Source organism: Palaemon carinicauda, chromosome 45, assembly GCF_036898095.1.
Source record: "Palaemon carinicauda isolate YSFRI2023 chromosome 45, ASM3689809v2, whole genome shotgun sequence".
Taxonomy (NCBI): Eukaryota; Metazoa; Arthropoda; class Malacostraca; order Decapoda; family Palaemonidae; genus Palaemon; species Palaemon carinicauda.
Genome location: NC_090769.1, coordinates 31491314 through 31516863, shown reverse-complemented (window position 1 = coordinate 31516863; position 25550 = coordinate 31491314). Strand labels below are relative to the sequence as shown.

Here is a 25550-nt window from a genome sequence, read left to right as displayed (position 1 = left end):
TACATCCCACTGCGGCACTCTGACGGCTTGAGGGGGGCATGCTTGTTCGAAGCTCTTGATGAGCATTGAGATATGTCTCGAGGAACCCAGATCGATGCCCTTCAGGAGGAAGACTTGGCCTAAGGCTGCAAGGACTCCTTTGATGGCTGGGATAGACATACCAACTACGTCCCTGAGGTGTACCAGGAAGTCCGCAGTCTCTAGAATAGAGGCCCTCAAAGGCTTGATGTTTCTGGAGGATCACCACTTCGTAAAGGTGGTCCACTTAGCCTGGTACACCGCTGCCGATGAATGCCTCAGATATCCCGACATCCTTTCGGCCGTTCTTGCTGAATAGCCTTCCTTCTTCAGGAGACGCTCGATAACCTCCACGCGTGAAGGCGGAGGGACCGAGGATTGTCGTGGAACCTTTGGAAGTGGGGTTGCCGCAGCAGGTCCGGCCTGTCTGGAAGAGGCCACAGGGGAAGACACGCTAGTTCTTTTAGGTCGGCGAACCACTCTCTCTCCGGCCACCAGGGCGCTACCAAAGTCATCCTTAGGTTGTGGGCCGTCCTCACCCTGTTGAGCACCTGTCTGAGCAACGCGTAAGGGGGAAGGCGTATACATCCAGATTGTCCCATGGGTGTTGGAAGGCGTCCTCCAACACTGCTTTTGGGTCTGGGATAGGAGAACAGAATACGGGGAGTTTTGCGTTCAGTCTTGTTGCGAAGAGATCCATTACTGGCGAACCCCATTTCTGGATGATGAGCTTGGCTACCTCTGAGTGCAGGGACCACTCCGTTCCCACCACTTGTCCCATCCTGCTGAGTCCGTCGGCCAGGACGTTTCTTTTCCCTGGAATGAACCTCGCTGCGATCGTGATCTGTTCTGACGTGGCCCAATCCAGGAGTTCCAGCGTGAGATCGCACAGCTCCCCCGATTTCAGTCCTCCCTGCTTCTTTATGTATGCTACTACTGTGGCGTTGTCGCACATCAGCGCCACGGTGTTTCCCCGTAGAAGGTTGACGAACTGTAGGCACGCCCTTCGAACCGCCCTCATCTCTAGGATGTTTATGTGTTGTGCCTTTTCTTCATCCGTCCAACTGCCTCTTGCTGACCTTCCGAGGAGATGGGCACCCCATCCCTCCTTGGAAGCGTCTGTGAAGAGAAGCATCTCGGGGGGCTCGGCTGCGAAGGGCATCCCCCTTGAGGGTGTTTGTCCGGTCTTGCCACCACACTAGGGCTTCTTTCGATTCTGGGAGAACGGGAACCACCTTGTGGAGGGAATCTATCTGGTTCCAGAGTCCCTTCAGATTCCACTGGACGTTCCTGAGTTTGAGTCTCCCTTGGGGAACCAGTCTCTCCAATGACACGAGGTGACCTATTAACCTCTGCCAGTCCTTTGCTCTCCTGGGTTGTCCCGACAAGAAGGGGCGGAGGATTTGGTCCAAGTTGGTCAGTCTCTCTTCCGACGGAAAGGCTCTCACTAAACGGGAATCCAGGACCATCCCTAGATAAGTCATCCTGGTGGAGGGTGACAGATGAGACTTCTCCAGGTTGATGGTGATCCCCAGAATCTTGCAGAACTGCAGTAGCTTCGTGCCTTGATCCCTCAAAACTTCCTCTGAGGATGAAAGGAGCAACCAGTCGTCTAGGTAACGAATCAGGCGGATGCCCCGTTCGTGAGCCCACACTGAGACTGTTGCGAAGACCCTCGTGAAGACCTAAGGCGCTGTGGCTAGTCCGAAGCAGAGGGACCTGAACTGCAATGTCTGGGCACCCCACTTCACCCGAAGATACTTCCTGCTGGAGGGGTGAACCGGGATTTGAAAATAAGCGTCCTTGAGGTCTATGGACATCATGAAGTCCCCTTCCCTCAAGGACTCCATGACCGACTTTGGGGTGTCCATCTTGAAGTCGGTTTTGTACACAAACTTGTTGGGGGCCGAGAGGTCTATGACCGGTCTCCAACTTCCCGTTGCCTTCTCCACCAGGAAGAGCCGACTGTAGAAGCCTGGGCCCGGCTCCCGTACCGTTTCCATTGCTCCCTTTGCCAACATCGTGGAAACTTCCTCTTGCAAGGCTGTCCTCTTCAAGGGCTCCTTGGGAGCCAACCACTCTGCCCGAATGGCTGGAATCGGGGGCGGAGGTTCTGCCAGAAACGGTACCCTGTACCCCTCCTTCAACACTGTTACTATCCTCGGGTCTGCTCCGTGGTTTTTCCATGCTTGCTAAAAAAGTTTGAGGCATCCCCCCACCTGAGGCTTTGGCAGGAGTAGGGGGCCCTCTCTCCCTATCATCTTCTGGAGGAATGACCTGTATGCCCCCTCCTGGAGGCCGAGAAGTAAGTTCTAAAGGAGGCTGGAGCTGATGCTGCTCCCCTACGGGAGGGCTGGGACGGCTGCGACCAAGGAGCTGCTGGGGGGTCTCTCCTGTGCTGGCTAGACGAGGCTCGAGGAGTAGCAGAACCATCGGACGCAGGCCTCCTGTGGATGGGTCTCCGCGGTGCTTGAGGTCTGGGAACACTCACATTCTTCCTCTTCAAGACCTCCTCCATGATGTCCTCTTGTCTCCTTCAGGGGAAAGAGGATGTCCGGTATCCGCCTCGACAACTTGCTCAGGACAGTGTCTCTCCTCCGAAGCACCCAGTTGGCTGATAGGGCTAGGGACTGGTAAGACAAGAACTTCAATGCTCTACCTCCCGAGATAATTAGCTCCTTCAGGAGAGCCTGATTCCCCGGAACTGAGAGGTCGTAGGAGGATTAAATACCTACGAGCGTGGAAGCCCACCAGTCTAGCCAAGAGGAGACGTTCGCTAGGTCTTTCGCCATCTCCTCCATCATCGTAGTCTCTGACTGGGAGAAGCAGATTGGGGCTGATGAGGCTCTGTCTTCCGGGGACCCTTGGCCTAAAACTTCGAGGGAGGGCTCCAACTTGCAGGCCCCTGGACGCTGTCCCTCTAGCCAGATAGAATTTACTCTGGGACTTCAGTCCCTGGAGCAACTTCGAAGAGCTCTGAGATTTGGGGGCCTCTGCATTGCCCGCCACAATCTTGTTGACGTGAGCTCTACTGAGCCTCACGTCCTTGACCACTGGAAGAGCCAACGGCACCCTCCATTAGCCTATTGAGGCTAGAGCGCCAGGGATCCTCGTCGGAGGGTTCAGGCTCCTCAATCCGATAGTGTCGTCTAATGAGGCCTATCACCCTCCTCTAAGCCGAGTCCTCCGCTGGGGCGCCCTCCACGTCGTCATCGATGTCCTCCGTCTGGCGGCCTACTTCTCTAGGAGGAATCCCTCCGACGGATGCCTCCGCGTAAGGCTCTGGACGCAGGACGGGCATTGCCGTGGCGGCAAAGGCCTCCGTCCTCTGTCTGTCCTTCGTCATGGAGGACGAGGCTTCCGTGGGCTTGCCCGACGGAGGAAGCCGTCTCTCCGTCTCCAGGATCTGCGGTGCCACTTTTGAGGGCACGACGAGGCTGCGACTCCCTCCGTTGGGCGGATTGAGTTGAAACCCTCGTGGTCTTACGCCTGTCGGAAGAGGTCCGCGAGTCTCTCCGTGGTTCTAGCTTGTGGCTGGAGGAGAACCTTCCTGGAGACTTGTCTCTGGGTCGCCAACCTGAAGTGCTCGTGACCGAAGTAAGGTCCACGAGCTTACTGCGGGGGATGACCACCCATTCCTCCCCTGGTGATCTGCTCCTCCTGAATTTTCTCCTAGGGGACCTCGAGCGCCTCCTTCCATGTCGAGACCTGGAACGTGACCGCGAACGGGAGTGCCTCCTCCAGGATCTCTCATGCTTCCGCCGGGAATTCCTCCGGGTTTCCCCTTCCGAGGAATAGGAGGTTGTAGCAACCGATGAATCGGAGGACTCTTCATAACACGTCCGAGGGGCAGGGGCCCGGAGAGTGGTCGTCTGAACGGCTTGCTGTCCTACGGAGGGCGTGGGCTGCAGGACCACATACGGTACTGACGACGGCGGTGCTGGGGGAGAGCGCGGGCGCTCTACGCTGGGGAACCAGGATCCGAGGCCTTCCTCCAACCTCAACGGGGACCTACAGGACGTCCTAGGAGGCACCCATTCGAGGGGATCCGCCGCCGGTGAGTCTTCCTTCTCGGGGGCGCCTTCAGCTGTGGAGGTACCTGAAAAACCTGCCCATGATGCGGGCGAAGAGACAGGGACAGTTTTACTCCACATGGGATCATCAGACGAGAAGTGACCAGCAAGCACCAGGGCATCGTCTCTAGGACCCCCACTAAACTCACCTTCAGGCCCCCCCACTTGCCTGGAAGGATGCTGCTACCCCACTATCATGAATAACAGACTCTTGGGGAAGAACTTCTGTCTTCTTCCCCGCAATGGACTTACCTCGTCCCCTACTCTGGGTAGGGGAAGATGGAAGGGAAACTCTACTCGACGGTCCTTCTGGAGACGTAAAGGGCGAAGAGGTGGTAGCCTTCTTGGGCGACCGCTTGGCAGACTTCTTTTTGGTACCGAATCGTACCCACTGCACCTCACTCCAAGAATCGCACTCCGGACACGTGTCCGACGGGGAACACACACTACCCCTGCATGACGAGCACAAGGAATGAGGGTCTACCTCCAGCTTAGAAAGAAACGCACCACACGACTTCCCGGCTCTAGGCCCAGGACAACGGCGGGGATGCTCCATCACGCACTATCGCAACACCGCAAGACACAGGAATGCAGCGGGAAAGGGTAATAAGGACAAGGTTAACACGTGAGAACGTGGGAACACAAGGGAAGGACAAGGTTAACACGCGGGGACACAAAGGGATAGCACAGTGATACCACGTGGGAGCCACGCGGGACACAAAGAGTCGCACTGAGATAAGGAGAGCGTCGAGATGATATCGCGACGCGACCAGAGAACTTACTGAGGGTCGAGACCCAAGCTACCACGCTTCCTGACCCGGGCCTAGCCTCAGGGCACGTATCCTTCCGCCTGAGGTTAGCCCTTACAGAAAACGGAAGTAGGGTAAACTACACAAAATTCTGGTCGGATGAGAGGAGATCCCAGGTACTCTTAAGAAAGTAGTTCGAGGCAAGTTTCCGTGTTGGAACAAATTTTCTTTTACCAACTTCCACTCCTCTAGATCACCAGTTTCTCTCACTTTCAATGTGTCATATGCCATTTCCAACATTTTTTTATATTCACTTTTGACCTCTGTTTTTTTTTTTTCAACTCTTCAAACCTTCACTACCTCCCTTTTTGCCTCCCCCATTCTATTTCTCTGCTCTTTGGTACAACTAGTTTTTTCTTCCACCAAAAAATTATCAGGCATACTGTTAGCCATACCCCTATACACATGCACACCTTTCTCTGTTGATTTTCACATTACAATACCGTACCTCAGAAAAATAACAAACCCTGTTTCACAAAACTAAAAAGCACTTACACATTTTACCAAGTAGCTCCTACCCTGTAGTGTGTGGTTGCTATTACCACTCGCTCGAATAGGTGTCATTCCTTCATTTATTCTTCCATACCCTTTTTACTGGAGAGGCACTACAATACTTGTTGTATAAGTGGAATTTATATTGGACATTCCACTGTTATAAAGACATATCACACTTACTTAAGTCATCGATGTCAAGGTGAATCTTCACCTAATAAATTTTTGTGGTCAATTCCTGATTTCAATAATGTAATGTGCATGTAAATTCCTCTCAAATTACATATTAGTTACTTTGAATATATATTTTACAACCCCAAAATATTCAAGAGGATAAAGTCATTTCAAAGTTGATATTACATTATATGATGCCAATTGCTTTGTATCCATATAGACTGACATAGACAGACAATATACAGATGCGAGTGGAAGTACATGTCTGAGGCTTTTGTCCTGCATTGGACTAGTTATGGCTGATAATGATGATGATCCATATGACAATATCATGTTTATCAGGTGATTGAATGGTATTTTTTCATAGTCTGTGACCATAAGTCATATCTTGCCTGTCTTTGCCTCTATTGTTGTTGCAACTTTTACTTTTCCTCTGACACTATAATTGATGATGGGTAAAATTAAATCACAGTAGCACTTACAATAGTCCTGCCATCCTTGGGAAGCTGTAGTCATCCATGCCAGTAAACATTACAATAACGGTTGGTTAAATTCAAGTTTTGATTTATACATCATATGTGCTATCTACAAAAAGTATTACTCCTCCATCTAAAAATAAAAAAGGTTTTCTAAAATAAAACTCCACTTAATAATCATAATTGTATTAAAGTCCACTGCGCATTAAAAAAAATTAGACTTGAATTAAAGCACAGATTGCACTTTTTAACTTTTACCTACAAAGGTGATGTTCATTAATCAGTACAGCAGATCAACAGTGGCAAATAACTATGACTGCATCTAATCAAGATACTCGTCATATGTCAATAACAAATACAGAGCACCCGGAAAATATTTCTTACACAACATAAAGAACAAATAGAAAAAAAATGTAAAAAATACAATACCCTGTTTGACTGAGATTTTGATCACAAAAAAATTGTTAGAGAACTTTTGTTTCGAACAATAGCTTAAATGTCAGATTTCCGCATCCAATAGCACACTTAAAATGCTACTTCTTGGCAGCTGCAGCCTGGGCTGCCTTTTTGGCTTTTACCATTTCAACCAGTTCCTGAAATCAAAGGAAGTTATAAATTTTACAGAGAAATACAACACTGACTAACTTATAAACCTCAAATACAATACTTTTTTTCTTTATTGAAACGAATAGATTTCATATTCTAAAATTTATTCAAATAAGGAACATACTGTAAAGCAAAAAGAAACTTGTAAAGCTACCAATTTTAAATAAATAATAACAAATTCTGATGTCTTAAACCCCATTCCTAATTATCTTAAGGGTATGATGGGTCGTTTGCGACCCCTACAGCATTTTCAAAACCTGTTTTTTCCCCATAAATCATCAGCTGTCTCGAATATGGAAGTGATCGACCTGCAAGGGGTGACTAGTCTACATACCATTGTCTGCTTTAGGACTGATTTTCGTCTAACTTCCCTCCTTCCCCGTTTTTTTACCCCCCCAGGGGTCGACCTCGACCCTGAATACCTTTATAGGGGTAAGTGATCAAACAGCAAAGTTATTACATAATTATAAATTGTCGAACAGTGTTGATACTTGTTTGGTTCTTTATAGTTGGAAAGTGTGGGTGGATGGTGTGTCTACCACTTGCATGACATTGGTTTTAGCTTAGATGCCATATATTGCCATGAGGTCCATTATTTTTTTGGGTTTTTTGCAAATTTGATTTTTTTTCTATTTATTTTGAATTTATCTTCAATAATGGCCAGCAGACAGTATTCCCTCGGCATGGATGTCATCAACACACTTCTAATGGAGTTAAAAAGAGATGTTGATGATAATATGGAGCTTGCAACCCCATTCTTCATTCCAAGTGGTAGATTGGGCTGTAAGAGTTGTTGCGGTCTGCGGCCATTTTGTTGACATACCCGAAAGGTAAGTTGGCATATCTCTATATATTCTTGTTCTGTATAGAATTCGTGATATTTTGGTATAATTTAATGCATAAATATCATATTTTATAGGAGATACAATGATTTTCATAAGAAATTTACATTGTGAACTAGGCCGTCAAAAAATGACCTTTAGATTTCACCCCTGTTATAACAGTAAATTACATCTTAGTGCACATTTTATTATGTATTTCTGTTCTAGGATAATATGAGTTTATTCTATAAAAAAATTAGCCTCTTCCTATTTCATTTGGGTACCCAAAAAAATTCATGAAATTTGGACAAATTTTTTTGGCCAAAAAAATTTACCCTTTTTTTCTCATTTCAGATCTTGACTTCTATGGGTCCAACTCATTTCCAGCAATTACACGCTGTTGCTTTGCCATCTAAGAAGGTGTCCCTAAAGGGATTTATGTGTATATGTATATTTCTATTTTTTGTGAATATTTACGTCGTCTTTTTTTTTGGTATACTTAAATTTTTAATATATTTCCAATAAATAGTTATTTTGTAGATGGGTATCATTTATATTTTCAGTAATTTTTAGCATTCTTTGAAGTATTTTTAGCAAGTCAAACAATACAGATTGATGCATAACTAAATTTTTCCTGAATTTTTTTCGGAGTCGGGGTCGTTCACGACCGAGTATACCCTTAAAGGGGTGTCCGAGTAGCATACCTATCCAGGGTTAAATTAATGTTATTGCCAAAATAATGTTCTAAAGATAAACAATATACCCCATATAACTTCTACTGAAATGTTATCACACCTCATTTACTACCAAAGACTGTTTTAAACCACGTGGAATAATGAAATATATGCTGATCATTGAGAATTGGAAGTCATAAGAGATGTGACGTCGCTAAACGTGGTAAATCTAGAGGCCTTGGACTTATGTTATATTCAGTATCCTAATCCTTTTTAGGTTGGAAAAAATTAATACTATACTTATGGAATAAAAAAAAAGGCTTATTTTACAAGTTGCAAATATTGTACCATATCAAGACCTAGGAATTTAAAAACCTCATTTTGTTGATTATAAGTAGGCATTTGACAGCATCCATAGGACAGTTTAATAAAAAAGCCTTACTTCATAATGATATTCTAGTTACATATGTAAAACTCACTGAAATTATCCATGAACAAAGATGAATGGTTGGATTCAAGTACAAGTGATAGTACTTTAGAAGAAGTTCTTTAATTACTAAATATTTTCATATGTACACATACTTAACAATGTACTAAAGTACAAGTATATTTTGATGTATTATTTATTACCATAATGATATGTTTATCACCATCACCACCTCCTCCTCCTACGCCTATTGATGTAAAGGGCCTCGGATAGATTTTACCAGTCGTCTCTACCTTGAGCTTTTAAATCAATACTTCTCCATTCATCATCTCCTACTTCACATTCCATAGTCCTCAGCCATGTAGGCCTGGGTCTTCCAACTCTTCTAGTGCTTTGTGGAGCTCAGTTGAAAGTTTGGTGAACTAATCTTTCTTGGGGTGTGAAGAGCATGCCCAAACTATCTCCATCTACACCTCAACCTGATCTCATCCACATACGGCACTCAAGTAATCTCTCTTACAGTTTAATTTCTAGTTCTGTCCTCCCATCTAACTCTCAATACTCTTTGTTCTTAAATCTACTAAATCTATTGGATATTGTTTCATTGTCATACCATGACTCATGTCCATATAGTAACACCAATCTCACTAAACTGATATAAAGTCTGATTTTCATATGTAATTTCAGGCAATTTGATCGCCAAATTTTACTTAACCCAGCCATTGTCTGATTCGCTTTTTTCAATCTTTCATTAAACTCAAATTCTAAAGATCCTATATTAGAGATCATAATTCCTAAATATTTAAATGATTCCACACCATTAATCCTTTCTCATTCCCATGATATTTCATTTTCTCACCATCCCTGTCTTTCTACTATTTCTACTATTTATTTTGAGCCAAACCCCCTGTAATATTTCTGGTAAGCAGGCTTTGCACGTCCTGTGGTGTTCTGCTAATGAGGACAGCATCATCAGCATACTCTGGGTCTGCTAATTTCCTGTTACCAATCCAGTTCAATCCTTCTCCACTATTCCCAACTGTTCTATGCATTACAAAATCCATGAGGAGGATAAACAAAATAGGTGACAACACATTCCCTTGAATACTCCAGTGTTCACTGAAAATTCATTTGATAGGACTCCACTAACATTAAATTTGCACCTACTATGCTCATGAACAGACAATCAAATTTACATATTTAAGAGGAACTCCATAATAACGCAGGACTCTCCACACAATTGGCCGGCGTACACTATCAAAGGCTTTCTCATGGTCCACAAATGCCATCAGAAAGTGGATTTCTATATTCTACAAAAGTAAAATGTCTTAAAATGAAAATTTGGTCAGTGCAACTTTTACCTTTTGAAATCCTGCTTGTTTGTCTCTCAGATTTTCATGAATTTTTCTCTCTAGTCTCTCTAGAATGACCATACTATATATTTTCAAGACAACTGACCCAAGTGTGATGCCTCTGTAATTATTGCAATCAGTCAGATCTTTCTTTTGCCATTTTCACCAAGACTCTTAGCTCCCATTCATCAGGTTTTTCCTCTGCATGCCACATTTTACAAAATATTCTTTAAAGTATTCTTGGAGTCACTTCATTTCTGGCCAGTAGCATCTAAGCAGTTATTCCATCATATCCAGGGGCTTTTCATCTCTTTAGTTTTTTTAATGATAGCTTCGACTTCAAACACACTGAATTCCCATCAAGGTCTTCATCAGCTTCAGGTAAATCAATAAAATTATTCCCTTCGTATCTCCTATTCATGCCCTCACTAAAGTGTTCCATCTAACGTTGCCTTTCTTCAGCTTCTGTTGTTATAGCAGATCCATCTCACTTTTTAATGGGTATATGATTCTTCTTCCTTGCTCCAGTAGAGATCTCATTAATAATTCTGTGAGCAGTTCTTACACCATAGCCACTCCCCGAAGTCAAAGATTTGTCAGCCTCATCTGCTTTCCAATCTAAATATTATTTCTAGTCATTCCTGGGTTTTCCTTTGACTTGGCTATCAATACTGGAATACTTAGCAAGTTCTACCTTGTAACTTTCATTACTTCCTTGAAAACTTTCAAAATCAATTTCTCTCTTTGTCTCCTTTTTATAGTACCCCAAGTATCATTTGTAACTGTGTCCCAAAACTAAACTAAGAACTGACTGATATATGTTCTTAATATCACACAATATTCATTAATTGTCTGCTCTTTGCCTCTTAATCTCTCAGACTGCAAATCGATTCCTACATTCAATTGCAAAGGTTTCTCTGTGCTCATCTAGAAGCTTAGTTGTATCAAACTTAGGTATTCTATCTATATTTCTGTTGGGGGCTTTCAGTTTTAATTTCAGCGTGGCAATGAGGAGCTGGTGATCACTACCAATATCTGCACCTCTATAGCTTGTTACATTTCTTAGGCCTCCTCTCTTTATTAATGACTGTGATCTATTTGATTTATGTAATTGCCACATAGTGAAGTCCATGTATATTTCTGTATGTCCTTGTGCTGGAAAAGAGGACCTCTAATAATAAGATTGTTTGTAGAACAAAAACTTATAAAAGTGTGCCCCATTTTCATTTGCAACTTTGCCAAGACTCTCAACACCCATCACATTCTCTATACCTTGATTATTCCTTACGCATTTAGCATTGAACTCACCAATCACAATATTTATATATCTCTGGGATCTCCTCTATTACACTCTGCATTTCTTCATCGTACTCATCTTTCCTTCTTCAGGAGGATCATTTGTTGGTGCATAGCAAACTATAATACTCATAGTGCACTCGTATGATTTACACTTTGCAAGTAACAATCAACTATTACAGCTCTCCATTACGTTAATGCCTTTTCTGCTCTTGGTGTCATCATCATTCCTACCCCTTCTCTTCCAACTACATCTGTTCTTCCTGAGTAGATATATATATATATATATATATATATATATATATATATATATATATATATATATATATATATATATATATATATATATATATATATATATAAAATTTTAAGTAATTTTTATTTTTCCTAACATACTTACCGAGAACTACTTTCTATAGGAGTTACTGGTAATCTCCTCTCTATCGACCAGAGTTTTGCGTATGTTACCCCCCACTCCGCTCTCTAAGTAGACCTACCCCCGGCATCAAGGAATGTGCCCCGAGGGTAGGATCAAGGTAGGTTGCTGCTTGGCTGGGTCAGCCTCATCATTAAGTTCTATTGAATTAGCACAATGCTAGCAAGGGAAGAGAGGCACTCGGGGAAGGAAGGGAGGGCCATTACCCGAAAGTAGTTCTCGGTAAGTATGTTAGGAAAAATAAAAATTACTTAAAATTTTTGATTTGTTCCAACACGAATACTTACCTCAAACTACTTTCTATAGGAGACTTAAACTTTAGGAGGCGGGAGTGCTATTCTGACCCCCTGACCCGGGCCGTGGAGGCCAAGAGGCCTATGGATAACGGGACCTACTAGAAAGCGGAAGCGAGGGTAACTACACAAAAATTCACGTTAGTGTCTAAGTACTCACCCTTTGAAAAACTTCTTTTGACGTTCCTTCCAGGAACGTAGTCGTGAAGAATGTGTTATTTTATGGGAACAGTCGGTATTCCCCGAAGAGGCAAGTAAGCAACTGGGTAGGAGGTAGGAAACCGCACTTGTGCCTACCGGTCGCTAGTCTTGAACGCGCCTGGGGTTTTTACCGTTACACCGCTTGGAGGGCGGAGATGACTGTTCCAATGGAGAACCCGTCCAAGGATTTTCTTGAATAGTCCTTGAGGTAGTGGGCAGTAAAGGTTGACTGGTTCAACCAAGTACCTGCTCGCAGGATCTGCCCCACTGCCATGTTTTTCTCAAAGGCTAAGGAGGTGCTCAGGCCCCTGATGTCATGAGGCCGGGGAGTGCCTGGCACTGCCATGCCATCTTCCTTGTAGGTTCTGGCGATAACTTGTCTCAACCAGAAGGAAATGGTGTTTTTGGAAACTTGTTTCTTATTAATACCTGTGAAAACGAAGAGGCTCTTGATGCCTGGTCGGAGATGCGCTGTCCTTTCCAGGTATTTCCTAATTGTTCGCACTGGGCATAATTTCAAGTCTTCTGCATTGCCTGTCTTAGGGATGGCAGGAATTGAGAAACCCTCAAACTTCGGGTCCCAGACTGCTGGGTTCTGAGTCTTGGCCACAAAAGAAGGCACGAACTTGAAGGATACTTCTTTCCACCCCTTTGAATGAGAAACGTCGTATGACAGACCATGGATCTCTCCCACTCTCTTAGCGGACACCAAGGCCAGCAAGAAGACGGCCTTGAGGGTGAGATCTTTGTCTACGATATCCTTCAAGGGTTCAAAGGGGGGACGACACAGCATCTTCAGGACTTAGGCTAAGTCCCACTGGGGCACCCTACTCGCCTGTGGGGGGCAAGACTGCTCGAAACTCTTGACAAGCATCGCTATGTGTCTCGAGGCCCCCTGGTCGATGCCCTTCAGGAGGAAGACTTGGCCTAAGGCGGCTCGAACTCCTTTTATGGCTGGAATTGACATTCCTACCTTGTCCCTAAGAAACACCAGAAAATCTGCTATGTCTGGGACAGAGGCCTTAAGAGGTCTAGGCTAATGTGCCTCAAAGGCACCACTTCGTGAAGGAGGCCCACTTTGCCTGGTATACCGCGGCTAACGACTTTCTCAGGTATAGAGACATTCTCTTAGCCGTGGAGGGAGAATATCCTTCCTTCTTCAGGAGCCGCTCGATAGTCTCCAGGCGTGAAGACGAAGGGAGAGTGGGTTGTCGTGGAGCTTGAGAAAGTGAGGCTGGTGCAGAAGGTCTGACCTGGCGGGCAGAGGCTACGACGGTTGACTCGCTAGGTCTTTTAGGTCCGCGAACCACTCTCTCTCCGGCCACCAGGGCGCTACCAAAGTCATCTTTAGGTTTCGGGCGGTCCTTACTCTGTTGAGCACTTGCCTTATCAACGTGAAAGGGGGAAAAGTGTACACATCCAGATCGTCCCACTCGTGCTGAAAGGCATCTTCTAAGGCTGCTTTCGGGTCTGGTACAGGGGAGCAATAGACTGGGAGTTGGGCGTTGAGTTTTGTTGCAAAGAGGTCCATCAACGGGGAACCCCAGCGCTGAATGATGAGCCTGACTACTTCCGGGAGAAGGGACCATTCTGTCCCTACTATCTGGCCCATTCTGCTGAGGCCGTCGGCCAGAACGTTTTTCTTCCCGGGAATGAACCTTGCTAACAACACCACGTGATTTTCTTCTGCCCAATTTAGAATCTCTATGGTGAGATCGCACAACTCTCTCGATTTCAAGCCTCCCTGTTTCTTTATGTATGCTACTACCGTGGCGTTGTCGCACATCAACGCCACGGTGTTTCCCTTTAGCAGACTTGCAAAGTGTAGGCACGCCTTCCGGACTGCCTTCAACTCCAGGACATTGATGTGGAGTTGCTTCTCCCCTTCCAACCAGGTACCTCGTGCCGTTTCGTCGAGGAGATGGGCTCCCCATCCCTGGTTGGAGGCGTCTGTGAACAGAAGTAACTCGGGAGGGCCGGTCCCGAAGGGCATCCCCTTGAGGGAGTTCGACTGGCAGTGCCACCATTCCAGGGAGGGTCTCGTGTTTGGAAGGACTGGAATTAGCACTTGTTGTGAGTCCGTCTGGCACCAGAGGTTCTTGAGATTCCATTGGATGGATCTGAGCCTTACCCTCCCTTGTGGAACTAATTTCTCCAATGAGACCAGGTGGCCTATCAGCCTCTGCCAGTCTTTCGCTCTCCTGGGATGTTCTGACAGGAACGGCTGAATGATGTGCCTGAGGTTCCTTATCCTGTCCTCCGAAGGGAAAACTTTTCCCTGAATGGTGTCTAATGTCATCCCCAAGTAGTTCATTCTGGTGGACGGGGATAGATTTGACTTCTTCGGGTTGATTACAATCCCCAGATCTCTGCAAAACTGGAGGAGACTTCTCCCTTATTCCTTCAAGAGGACCTTTGAGGCGGAAAGGAGCAACCAGTCGTCCAGGTATCTGATAAGGCGGATGCCTCGTTCGTGAGCCCACACTGAGACAGTCGTGAAGACTCTCGTGAACACCTGGGGCGCTGTTGACAGACCGAAGCAAAGAGTCCTGAATTGCAGGATCTGGGAACCCCATTTCACCCGGAGGAACTTCCGACTCGAGGGGTGGATCGGAATTTGGAAGTATGCGTCCTTGAGGTCGACGGTCATCATAAAATCTTTCTCCCTCAAGGACAGCAGGACTGACTTCGGAGTGTCCATTTTGAAGTCCGTCTTCTTGACGAACTTGTTGAGAGCTGACAGATCTATAACCGGTCTCCACCCCCCCCGGCGCTTTCTCTACCAGGAACAGGCGACTGTAGAAACCAGGCCCTGGGAGAAGAACTTCTTCCATGGCACCCTTCTCTAACATGGAGGATACCTCCTCTTGAAGGGCGGTCCTCTTTAACGGGTCCTTGGGAGCTAGCCATTCTGTCCGGTTGGCCGGAATAAGATGAGGTGGTTCCGTTAGGAACGGAAGTCTGTAGCCCTCCTTTAGAACGGACACTGTCCAAGGCTCTGCCCCTTGAGCCTTCCATGCTTGCCAATGTTGTCTGAGGCATCCCCCAACCCGAGGCTTGGGCGGGGATAGGGGGCCTCCCACTCTATCTTCTTCTAGAGGGACGGCCTGATATGCCTCTCCTAGAGGCGGAGTAACCCGACCTGAAGGAGCTTGAGGGCACTGGAGCTCCCCTGCGGGAGGGCTGAGGCGTTGTGGACCAAGAGGAAGAGGGGGCCTCTCTCCTCGTAGTGCTGGAAGAGGCTTGGGGCGTCGCGGCGCTATCCGAGACGGACCTCTTGTAGGGCGGTCTCCTAGAAGTCGTCGGTCTGGGGACGTTAGCCTCCTTCTTTTTCGAGACCTTCTCCATTATGGCTTTTAGTTCCTTCAGAGGAAACAGAGACTCTCCCCACAGGGGCAGGCTGCGAATGGCTCGCGCCTCCCTGTCTGGTACCTTCCGAGACACCTTCGTTAGCACAGTGTCTCGCTTACGGAGAACCCAGTTGGCTGTTAGGGCGAGAGACTGATAAGTCAGAAACTTCAGGGTTTTACCCCCGGAGGTAATGAGGTCCCTCAGTAGGCCTTGCTGGTCAGGGTCCTCGGGGTAGAAGGAGGCTTGAACACCCACCAACGTGGAAGCCCACCAGTCCAGCCAAGAGGAGACGTTCACTAAGTCTCGTGACATTTCCTCCATCATGGAGGCTTCTGCTGGCGAGAAACAGACTGGGGCCGAAGAGGCTCTATTGTCTGAGACGCCTTGACTCAGGATGTCTACGGCCGACTCCACTTTACAGGGACCTGGGCGACGTCCTGCTGGCACATAGACTTTCCCTTGGGTTTTGAGGCCCTGGAGCAATTTCGACGCACTCTGGGTTTTGGGGGCCTCGGCATTGCTGGCCACTACCTTGTCGATGTACTCTTGCCCTAGAACTAGATCTCGGGCTAGGGACGTCTTAGGTTGGGAGGGAGTTTGCATGATCCTCAGCAGGCTTGACCTCCAGGAATCTCCATCCGTAGCCGCAGGTTCTGCTATTTCGTGGTGCCTTCTGATAAGGCTAACCACTCTCCTATAGGCGGAGTCCTCCGTTGGGGAACCCTCCCCTCCGTCAGCCGAGGTCTCGGCCTGGGGCGGGGGAGCCGGGTTACCGGGCACGCCGACTGGACACCTAGCCCTTGGGGCCAGGGGCGCCGTCCTGCCGAGGTACTGGACTTCATCTGCGGGTATGTCCGCACCAGGGGCTCGGGATAATGCAGGCACCGCTGGTTCAGCGGGGACTCTCGAACGCCCTAAGGCTCTGGGTGCTGAGGACGCGGTTCCTGTGGGCTGACCCGACAGTGGGAACCGTTCCTTCCGACCCAAAGGCCGCACCAGCTGGGCTGGTTCGGCCAGGCTGCCTGACAAGAAGCGCGTTTCCCCCCGCTGGGCGGGGTGAACCGGAGGCCTCGAGGACTTATGCTTTCTAGAGAGGTCTTTCCTGCGAGCCAGGTCGCGAGGGTCAAGGCTGTGCTTAGAGGACGGCAGCCTTGGCAATCGCTCACTGGACCGGCGGTCTGGGGAACGAAGCACCTTCGAGTCCCGCGGATACGTAGATCCAGGCGCCCCCGGGAGATACACTTCTCCTATACTTACGGCCTGGGGAGCGGGAGCGCTTTCTGCTATACTGAGAACGCGACCTCGAACGGGAACGCTCGCTCCTGGACCGCTCCCTCCGACGGCGGTGTTTCACCCTGACCTCTTCCTCTGACGAGGAATAAACGTCCGATGAGCCCGACGACACTGTGTTCACCGCGTGTCGGCTGGTAGCGGGGACTGCGGGGGACTTCTTCGGGCGTTGAATGCCAGAGGTCGAGGGCTGGAGGAAGTCATCGGGGACTTCCGTGGGGAGGGTTGGGAACGACTCAAACCGTTCCATGCCCGGGAGCCAGGGATCCAGCGTCACATCCATCCTTAGGGGTGACCTACCCGGCGTCTTCGGGAGCCTCCAACCGAAGGCATCGTTACCCGAAGGTCGAACTTTCCTCTGGTTGTCTCCTCCTAATGACGATCCAGAAGCACAGGCCCACGAGGGCGGCGGTGATACCGAGACCGCGTTACTACCCCACAAGGGGTCATCGGAGGAAGCGTGCCCCCCGAGCACAAGGGCCGACTCTCCGGACGCACTACTGGGTCCTTCACTAGCCCTAGAGGGGCCCGCAATTGGCACTGCACTTACACTGGGCTCCTGGGAAAGGACGCCTTGTTCATCCACAACACTAGACTTACCTCGTCCCCTACTCTGTGTAGAGGACGGTTAAACCGAGGCCCCGTCGGACCGCTCACTGGGTGATGGTATCGGCGAGGAAACACTAATTTTCCTGGGGGAACGTTTCGCTGATTTCCTCTTTTTTGGTACCGTAGCGTACCCACTGTATATCGCTCCAGTCTACACACTCGGAGCACGTATCTGCTGACGAGCAAACCTTTCCCCTACAGGAGGAATAAAGGGAGTGAGGATCCACTTCCGGCTTGGAGAGGAACGCTCCACACGATTTCCCGGCTCTAGGCCCAGGACAACGGCGAATTTGCTCCATAATGCACACAACGCACGACACAAGCACTAAGAGAATCAATGAAAACACTGGGTAAGCACACGGGCGGAAGGTGAACGCACAGGAACACTTGGGAAAAGCACACTGGAAAACGCAAGTTGCCACGCTGGGAACACGTGGGGCACTAGAACGCACACAAAGGATCGACAGAGAACGAGAGCGAGGTGAGAACGCCACGCGACCAGAGAACTTAATGATGAGGCTGACCCGGCCAAGCAGCGACCTACCTTGATCCTACCCTCGGGGCACATTCCTTGATGTCAGGGGTAGGTCTACTTAGAGAGCGGAGTGGGGGGTAACATACGCAAAACTCTGGTCGATAGAGAGGAGATTACCAGTAACTCCTATAGAAAGTAGTTCGAGGTAAGTATTCGTGTTGGAACAAATATATATATTGCCTTGGTCTAAGATTTCTTTACCAATTCACTTACAATGTGTTTCAGTTAGGACCAAGATATCCAAAGTATATTTCATAAATTCATTCTCCACTTGCTATAACTTTACATACTGAAATTAGTACTGTAAAGTATCAAGTTGATTGGAATACTATAGTGTATGTGAATGTAAATTATTTTAGCTGAAAACATATAGTAGAATATAAATAAGTACCCCATCAGCCATCAACTTATTTTTTCTTACAGAATAAAGTATTAACAAGGGAATCAAAGAAGGTTGGATAAGAGCTGTAAAAAGGTAGAATAACATGCAACTTATAGCAACAGTCAAGGTCACCAAAGCTTTGGCTATATTCTTTATGCTCAATACTTGAATCTCCTTACCTATACTGTATCTCAAGCTCTCTCTTAGTGTCACCTTCGTATAATCAGACCTTATTTCTTAATTTATTAAAGTTTCCTCTCTTTCATGGTTGTAGTTTTTTTAGATATGAAGAGCAGAAAAAAGGATGCAAATAAGATGTTTTGTGCATTTTTTAAATGTCTAACTCCTTTCACCCACACCATAAGCTTGTTTCATATTTGTACAAACTCTTACAATCTATTGAATTTGGGATCTAATTTAACTAGGTTGCCAGATGTGACCCAAACATGTTCCATGTCACAGGCACCACTAAAGCTACTTTCTATTAGACTCAATACATAATTGCTGTTTACAAAGTATTGAATTAGTTTGTTAATACAAAGGTTAACATAATTTGTGAAATAACAAAAAAAAAAAATTTTTACAAAACATTCTTCCTATTAAATTCTATGTAACTATAAAAAATGTAAAATTAAATTGTTCCATCAATTATATAAGTAGAGTACTGCAAATCAAACAAGCTTGTGATTTATAAACATTAAAAACCAGAAATGCCATGCTTACTTTATATCGCCTCATGCAGTCTTTTTTTGTCCGGTTTGGAACGCATTCAGCAATCCTTTCCCAACGATCTTGTGTTGATACAGGGAACGTTTTCAAAGCTTGTTCTAGGAGCCGTTGTTCTTCAGCTCCCCATGCCATTGTATTCATCCCCAGCATTTCTTGAGGTGCTGAAGATAACAGTAATTTGACTTAAACTTGTTCATATAATAAAATACAAGGATTAAATGAATACAATATTCAATATTTCATGTGGATAAAGAAATATAAAAAAAAAAAAAAAAAAAACATTCAAAACTAGACACCTTCAACCTTTTAACTTATTGCAGCTAAATAACATATTCTAAAGCAACAATAAGCCAAAATTGAAAATACAACACGATCCTCAAAATTCATTCCAACTATTACAAATACAAACTGACAAAAAAAAGAGAGAGAGAGAGAGAGAGAGAGAGAGAGAGAGAGAGAGAGAGAGAGAGAGAGAGAATATATGCTCTTACTGTCAAATCTTTGAGATGCAGTAGAATCACTAATCTGAGATTTTCCTTGAGCCTTTTCTACACTTTGGTATGCATTCTTATTGGCCGCTTCCTTCATATGATGGTCCGAATGCTGTAACTCTTTGGCTTTAGCCAAAACTTCTTTGGCAACTCGCGAAATATTTGTTGCAGTGTGTTGATTGATATATTCAGCAACAACTTCCCACCTGTTAAGAAAAGATACAACAGGTTTCAAAATGTTTCTTAAATCATAAAAAGAATGGTCAAGAATAAAGATGATCAATGAACAACGTGATGGATGTGTTTCATTTTTTTTACTTTCTCTTATTCCTAAAGGCCATCAGTCAATGACGAATACATTTTCTTTTCCTTTAATGAAACATATTAAGTATAGCTATGGCTACAATCAAAGGGCAACCAATCAACATTACAAATTATGAAAATTATTGATTGATTGGTTGACTGATTTGAAGATTTCTGGCATCCTGATTTCTATGGGTCATTGATACCAATATAATTTTTTATAAATAAAAAATAAAAGACTATTCAATTAAAACCATAAAAGCGAAGATGTCATTATAAAAGTTAAATGGCTTTCAGAAGACCTGCTTCTGAAATAAATCTAAAAATACCGCTAGCAAAATACGACACATCATGTCCAAGAATCTTGGCAAGGATAAACCTGTCATTCTTACCTCGAGCCTCTAACAGATATCTATTTCTTTCGGTACTATAAGCGGGGTATTCCATCAATAAATGCCTCACTGTAAGGGGTACCAAACAATTGTCCCAATATGGCTGGTATTGGCCAGTTAGCTGTAATTATTGAACGGAAAACAACCCGCAATGATGTTATTTGGGGGAAAAAATTAACCTTACCCTATAAAGTATATGACATGATTAACTTTTTCTAACCATAAAACAGTTTATGAATGTGCAACCCTAATCATTATCAACATCATGTATACTTTTTATCATCATCACACATTCATATGAAGATAATTAGTCATGCTGGTTTGCAGGTTACCGATACCTACACTATGATATACAAGAAAACAATGATGCAAACAAGTTTAAACAAAGGAAAAACCTTATTTAACAAACTTGAAATTAAAAACCATTGAAATCAACTCTCATTTCAAATATCAAAAAGCATAAAAAATTCACCAGGACAGCATCGTCATGGGGATAATCTTCGTTGCTTTCATTTGCACTACGACCACTGTCATCTTCAAATAGTGCATACTACGTTCTGTCTAAATTGATTGAAATGCTTTTGCTGTGTACTTAGAAATAAAAAATGAATCAATTAAAGACGATTTTATATCATGCTTTTGCTAAACATGCCACCTAAAATTGAAACCACTGCTTTGTTTACGTTCCATCGCTGATCATAATAAACAAACGAAGGCATTTACACATCTGTGTATAGGTTAGCTTTCACAGCAACAGATATCTTACCAAGTATTGGTTATGTAATAGCAATGTTACTATTTATGTTTTTTACTTACTTGATCCTTCAAAATTCAAAATAAATGAAATAAGAGCGATTTTGTATCATGTTTCCCTAAAAACACACCATTAAGCAGAAAACTTTGTTTTGTTTACGTTTCATTGCCAATCCGAACGAACGCATTTACAAATGAAAATTATAAATATCATACTAAGAGCTTTTAGTAATGATGTTATTATAAAGATTATAATAATTGTAGTAAAATATTTATAATTAAAGTGTAGTAACATTAGGCTGGCATTGAAATTGCCATTCGCCCATGACATGCAGTACTGTATATGATAAAAACGCTTTTTCTAAAGGAAATTTTGGGGTTCGCCCTTCACACAAGAATATACGGTAATATTTTGAAGAAGATAAGGAAACCTAGGAAGATCGAATATCATCAGAAACTATTGTTCTTGTTTATCATCATTTATATCTGCAATTATGACTTGGACAATCCTTCAAATCGCGAAGATGAGTTCCGACGTCATCTGTCCATCACCGTAAGAAAACTTGTAAACTAAGACCTACATAATTAGATTTTCAAGTACAGTAAATTATTACTGTATTTAGTTTGGTGTGCTGTGAGTATTCTGTAGACCTTGCAGAATATTGTAAATACTTACATTAAAACTTATAGTTATTGTATACTGGTTATTATTTTCTTTTGCTATTACTATTTTGCTAAATCATTTATTAATAGTATAAGTCATATCAAGTAAAATTTACATATAATCTACGTTATATAATAGCCAAACGTAAGAATGAGCTAACCGAACTTGAAAGAAAATTACATATCCTGTTTGTTGTGAGGTGTTTTTAAAACTGAACATATTTCATATCATCATGTGATACCAATTTTAATAAGCTTTCTTTAAAAACAATGCAGATTTTTTCATTAACAATTAATGAAGTTACTAATTATCATAAATTCCATATGAATTCTAATTTCCCTATTTTTCTTCATTTAAATGAGAATTCTTCTATTAGAAAATTATTCAAGCATACGGTAATGAAAATTTATGTTTTTCATCAGAATTACTTATTACATATCAAATATTTCTTAAACATAACGTATGTATGAATTTCTTTTAATTTTTATTATGAGAATCATTTTGCAAAGGGCTTATCATTGAATAGTTTACAAGTGTTACCTATTAAGTTGTCATGTATATTTGTCAGTGAGAGATGGGCTGTTGTGCTCCTGCTCAGTAATAAACCTATTGAAAAGAGAACTGAATGGCAAAGGAGACATGACATCCCCTAGTGCAATTGTTACCATACACTGTCGTATAATCCTAATACAGTACTTCACTAAAAGGACAGGGCTATTACAAGAAAATAAAGCTGGAAAATTTTCAGTGCTAGAGTATATGTCAACATTTACCTAGCTTCGAGAGAGAGAGAAACAATGTGAATATCAGGGGAGGTTTATAGAAATAATAAATATTAGCCAGGAACTCATCCTGAAAAACAAGCAGAATTTGCAAACCTTTTGGTTGTTCCAGCTGGAAAGAGATTCACAGCCTTGATAAGAAGTTGTAAATCCTCCTGGTTCCAAGGTTTATTGGAAGCACCATCCACTCCAGAGCCACTTCCACCTTTAGTTGCTGCTGCAGCACCTTGCTCTCTTTCTCGTTTAATGCGATTTTTCACTTCATCTACCTAGCAAAATAATAATTTAAGGTTACACAAAAAAACAAGTACTGTAGTATTATGAGATGAAGCAACTCTTGAAAGTGAATTAAGTACCGATACTCAACAAGTATTCTATTCATAGTGGGGTACAGTAATACTTATACTTGAATTATGTTACAAAAAAAGTAGTTTTGACTTCACCCCGAACATTTCATCTTTTGAGGAATCAGCTGTCGGTTTATTTTCAAGAAATGGCCTCATTAACTTTATTACGGGGTAGTTTGGAATTTAGGGGCACTTATACCTCACAACTGGTGATTATAAGGACATAATCATCTTATTTCAGGGTTATTTACTAAGCATTGGTGATTGATTGATTGATTGAAAGTTTTCTGGCATCCTGACATCTAAGGTCATTGACGCCGATACCATTTACTGTATATGAAAATTAAAAGAGAATTCGATTAAAACCATAAAAATTAAGAAGTCATTAAAATAGTTAAATAGTTTTCAGAAGACCTGCTTCTGAAATAAATCTAAAAATTCCGCTCGCATAGTAAGACACATCATGTCCAAGAATCTTGGCAAGGATAAACCTGCCATCCTCACCTCGAGCCTCAAACAGATATCTATTTCTTAAGTTAGTAAAATTAGGGCATTCGGTCAACAAATGCCTCACTGTTAAAGGTACTAAGCAGTCCTCGCAATACGGTTGGTGTTGGCCCTTCAGCAGAAACTCGTGTGTCAACCGTGTGTGACCAATACGGAGACGACAAAGAGTCGTCTCCCATTTTCGGCGAATCATGTTATACCTCCAAGGTGATATGATATTTGTTACTTCCCTCATTTTATTGCCATCTTGACTGTCCCAGTGCTGTTGCCATTTATCACAAACCAATTTCTTGATGTAAGGTAGGAGATCGTTACATGGAATGGGATACCTCCTTGGTAGCAACTCGGATGCCGCATTCTTCGCCAGTAAATCTGCCTTCTCATTCCCAGACACACCTACATGTGCTGGAACCCAACAAAATCGAACAGTTATACCTTTCCGTCCAATAATAAAAAGCCATTCTAAAATCTTTAAAACTAGAGGGTTACTAGAATTAAAAACTTCTAAAGCTTGAAGAACACTCCTTGCATCACTAAAAATTGTAAAATTACCCTCCTTTTCCAAAGCTATTTTCTCAATAGCGGTTAATATGCCATACAGTTCGGCAGTAAATATGGAAGCTGTTAGAGGAAGTGCACCTCTACAATTAAAATCATTACTATGTACTCCAAATCCAACGCCAGCATCAGATTTGGAGCCATCAGTATATATAAAAGTCGATCCCCTATGTTCTTCGACATGTTCCATAAAAAGAGACCTGGATTCTAAGTCAGTCATATTCTTCTTAACTCCAATAAAGTATTTACAAAAAGATATGTCAGGTAATTTCCATGGAGGCGTTGATGATACCTTGAATGGAAGTACCTTATTTCTAATTATATCCAGACTATTTAAAAATCGTTTCACCCGAAAGCCATAAGGTTGAGGAGATTTTGGGTGCAACTCAAAGTATGATGCGTGTCTTACAAGGCTTGCAGTCTGAAAGGCTAGAGAGCTAGGGAGTCTTTGCAATCTAAACCAATACCGAAGAATGGAAGACATTCGGTAAAGGTCTAGAGGTAACTCTCCAGCATCAACAATGAGACTTGGGATAGGCGAGGTTTTAAAAGCTCCAGTAGATAATCTAATACCTGCATGATGTATCGAGTCTAATATTTTTAACCGGCTTGGGGTGGCTGAGGAATATACCTCACAACCATAACTAATTTTGGAAAAAATCAAGGCCTTGTATAATTTTAAAATAGTATTGCGGTCTGCCCCCCATGATGTATGGGCCAATACTTTTAAGATATTCAGAGCTTCAACACATTTAGCTTTTAGCGCTTTTAGGTGAGAAACCCATGTAAGTCTACAGTCAAATATCAAACCTAAAAATTTGGTTTCCGATACACATGGTATCCGTTGACCTTTAATGTATATATCCGGGTCTGGATGTACTCCCCGGATACGACAAAAATGGACAACGGTAGTTTTACTTGTCGAGAACTTAAATCCATTCATGTCAGCCCACTGGATAATTTTATCAATAGAGAGTTGGATTTTTCTCTCAACCATTGCCATTCTAGTGCCAGCAAATGATATTGAGAGATCATCCACAAATAATGTTGAGAGAACATCCTGGGGAATGGCTGAGGATATCCCATTAATTGCTAGTGCAAAAAGGGTTACACTCAGCACACTACCCTGAGGAACTCCTTCCTGGCACTTACTCTCTGATAGAGTTTCCCCCACTCTCACTTGAAAAACTCTACGTGAAAGAAATGCCTGAATAAATAGTGGCAGCTCTCCTCTCAATCGCAATTCATGAATGGTTTTAAGAATGCCATATCTCCATGTGGTATCATATGCCTTTTCAAGGTCAAAAAATACTGTAACATGGTGCTGTTTGGAAGCAAAGGCTTCACAAATAGAAGACTCAAGTCGTATCAACACATCAGTCGTTGAGTGCATTTTTCGGAATCCACATTGAATCGGTGATAAAATACCTTTTTTTTCAAGGTACCATATCAGCCTTGCATTGACCATCTTCTCCATGATTTTACATAAACAAGATGTCAATGCAATAGGACGATAGTTTGCTGCTAAAAACTTGTCTTTACCGGGTTTTAAAAAAGCTAAAATAATGGCTAGTTCCCAAACACTTGGGTAACTATGATCATGCCATATTCTATTAATAATACTTAAAATAAATAGCTTTGTATTAAAATGTACATGTTTAATCATTGCATATGGAATTCCATCGGGTCCAGGGGCTGTATCATTGCAA

At 43.7% G+C, this 25550-nt stretch overlaps 1 protein-coding gene across 1 annotated transcript in view; it reads right to left on the bottom strand.

Annotated features, from left to right (window-relative positions):
* Positions 1 to 6212: 6212 nt before the first annotated feature.
* Positions 6213 to 25550, bottom strand: part of LOC137634990 (dnaJ homolog subfamily C member 2) — a 98701-nt gene continuing 79363 nt past the window's right edge. The window contains exons 11-14 of the mRNA XM_068367591.1: positions 22526 to 22698; positions 19536 to 19741; positions 19039 to 19205; positions 6213 to 6635 (exon numbers count right to left, since the gene is read on the bottom strand). Coding sequence (XP_068223692.1) covers positions 6576 to 6635; positions 19039 to 19205; positions 19536 to 19741; positions 22526 to 22698 — 606 coding nt within the window. The 3' untranslated portion in view covers positions 6213 to 6575. The remainder of the gene's footprint in view (positions 6636 to 19038; positions 19206 to 19535; positions 19742 to 22525; positions 22699 to 25550) is intronic.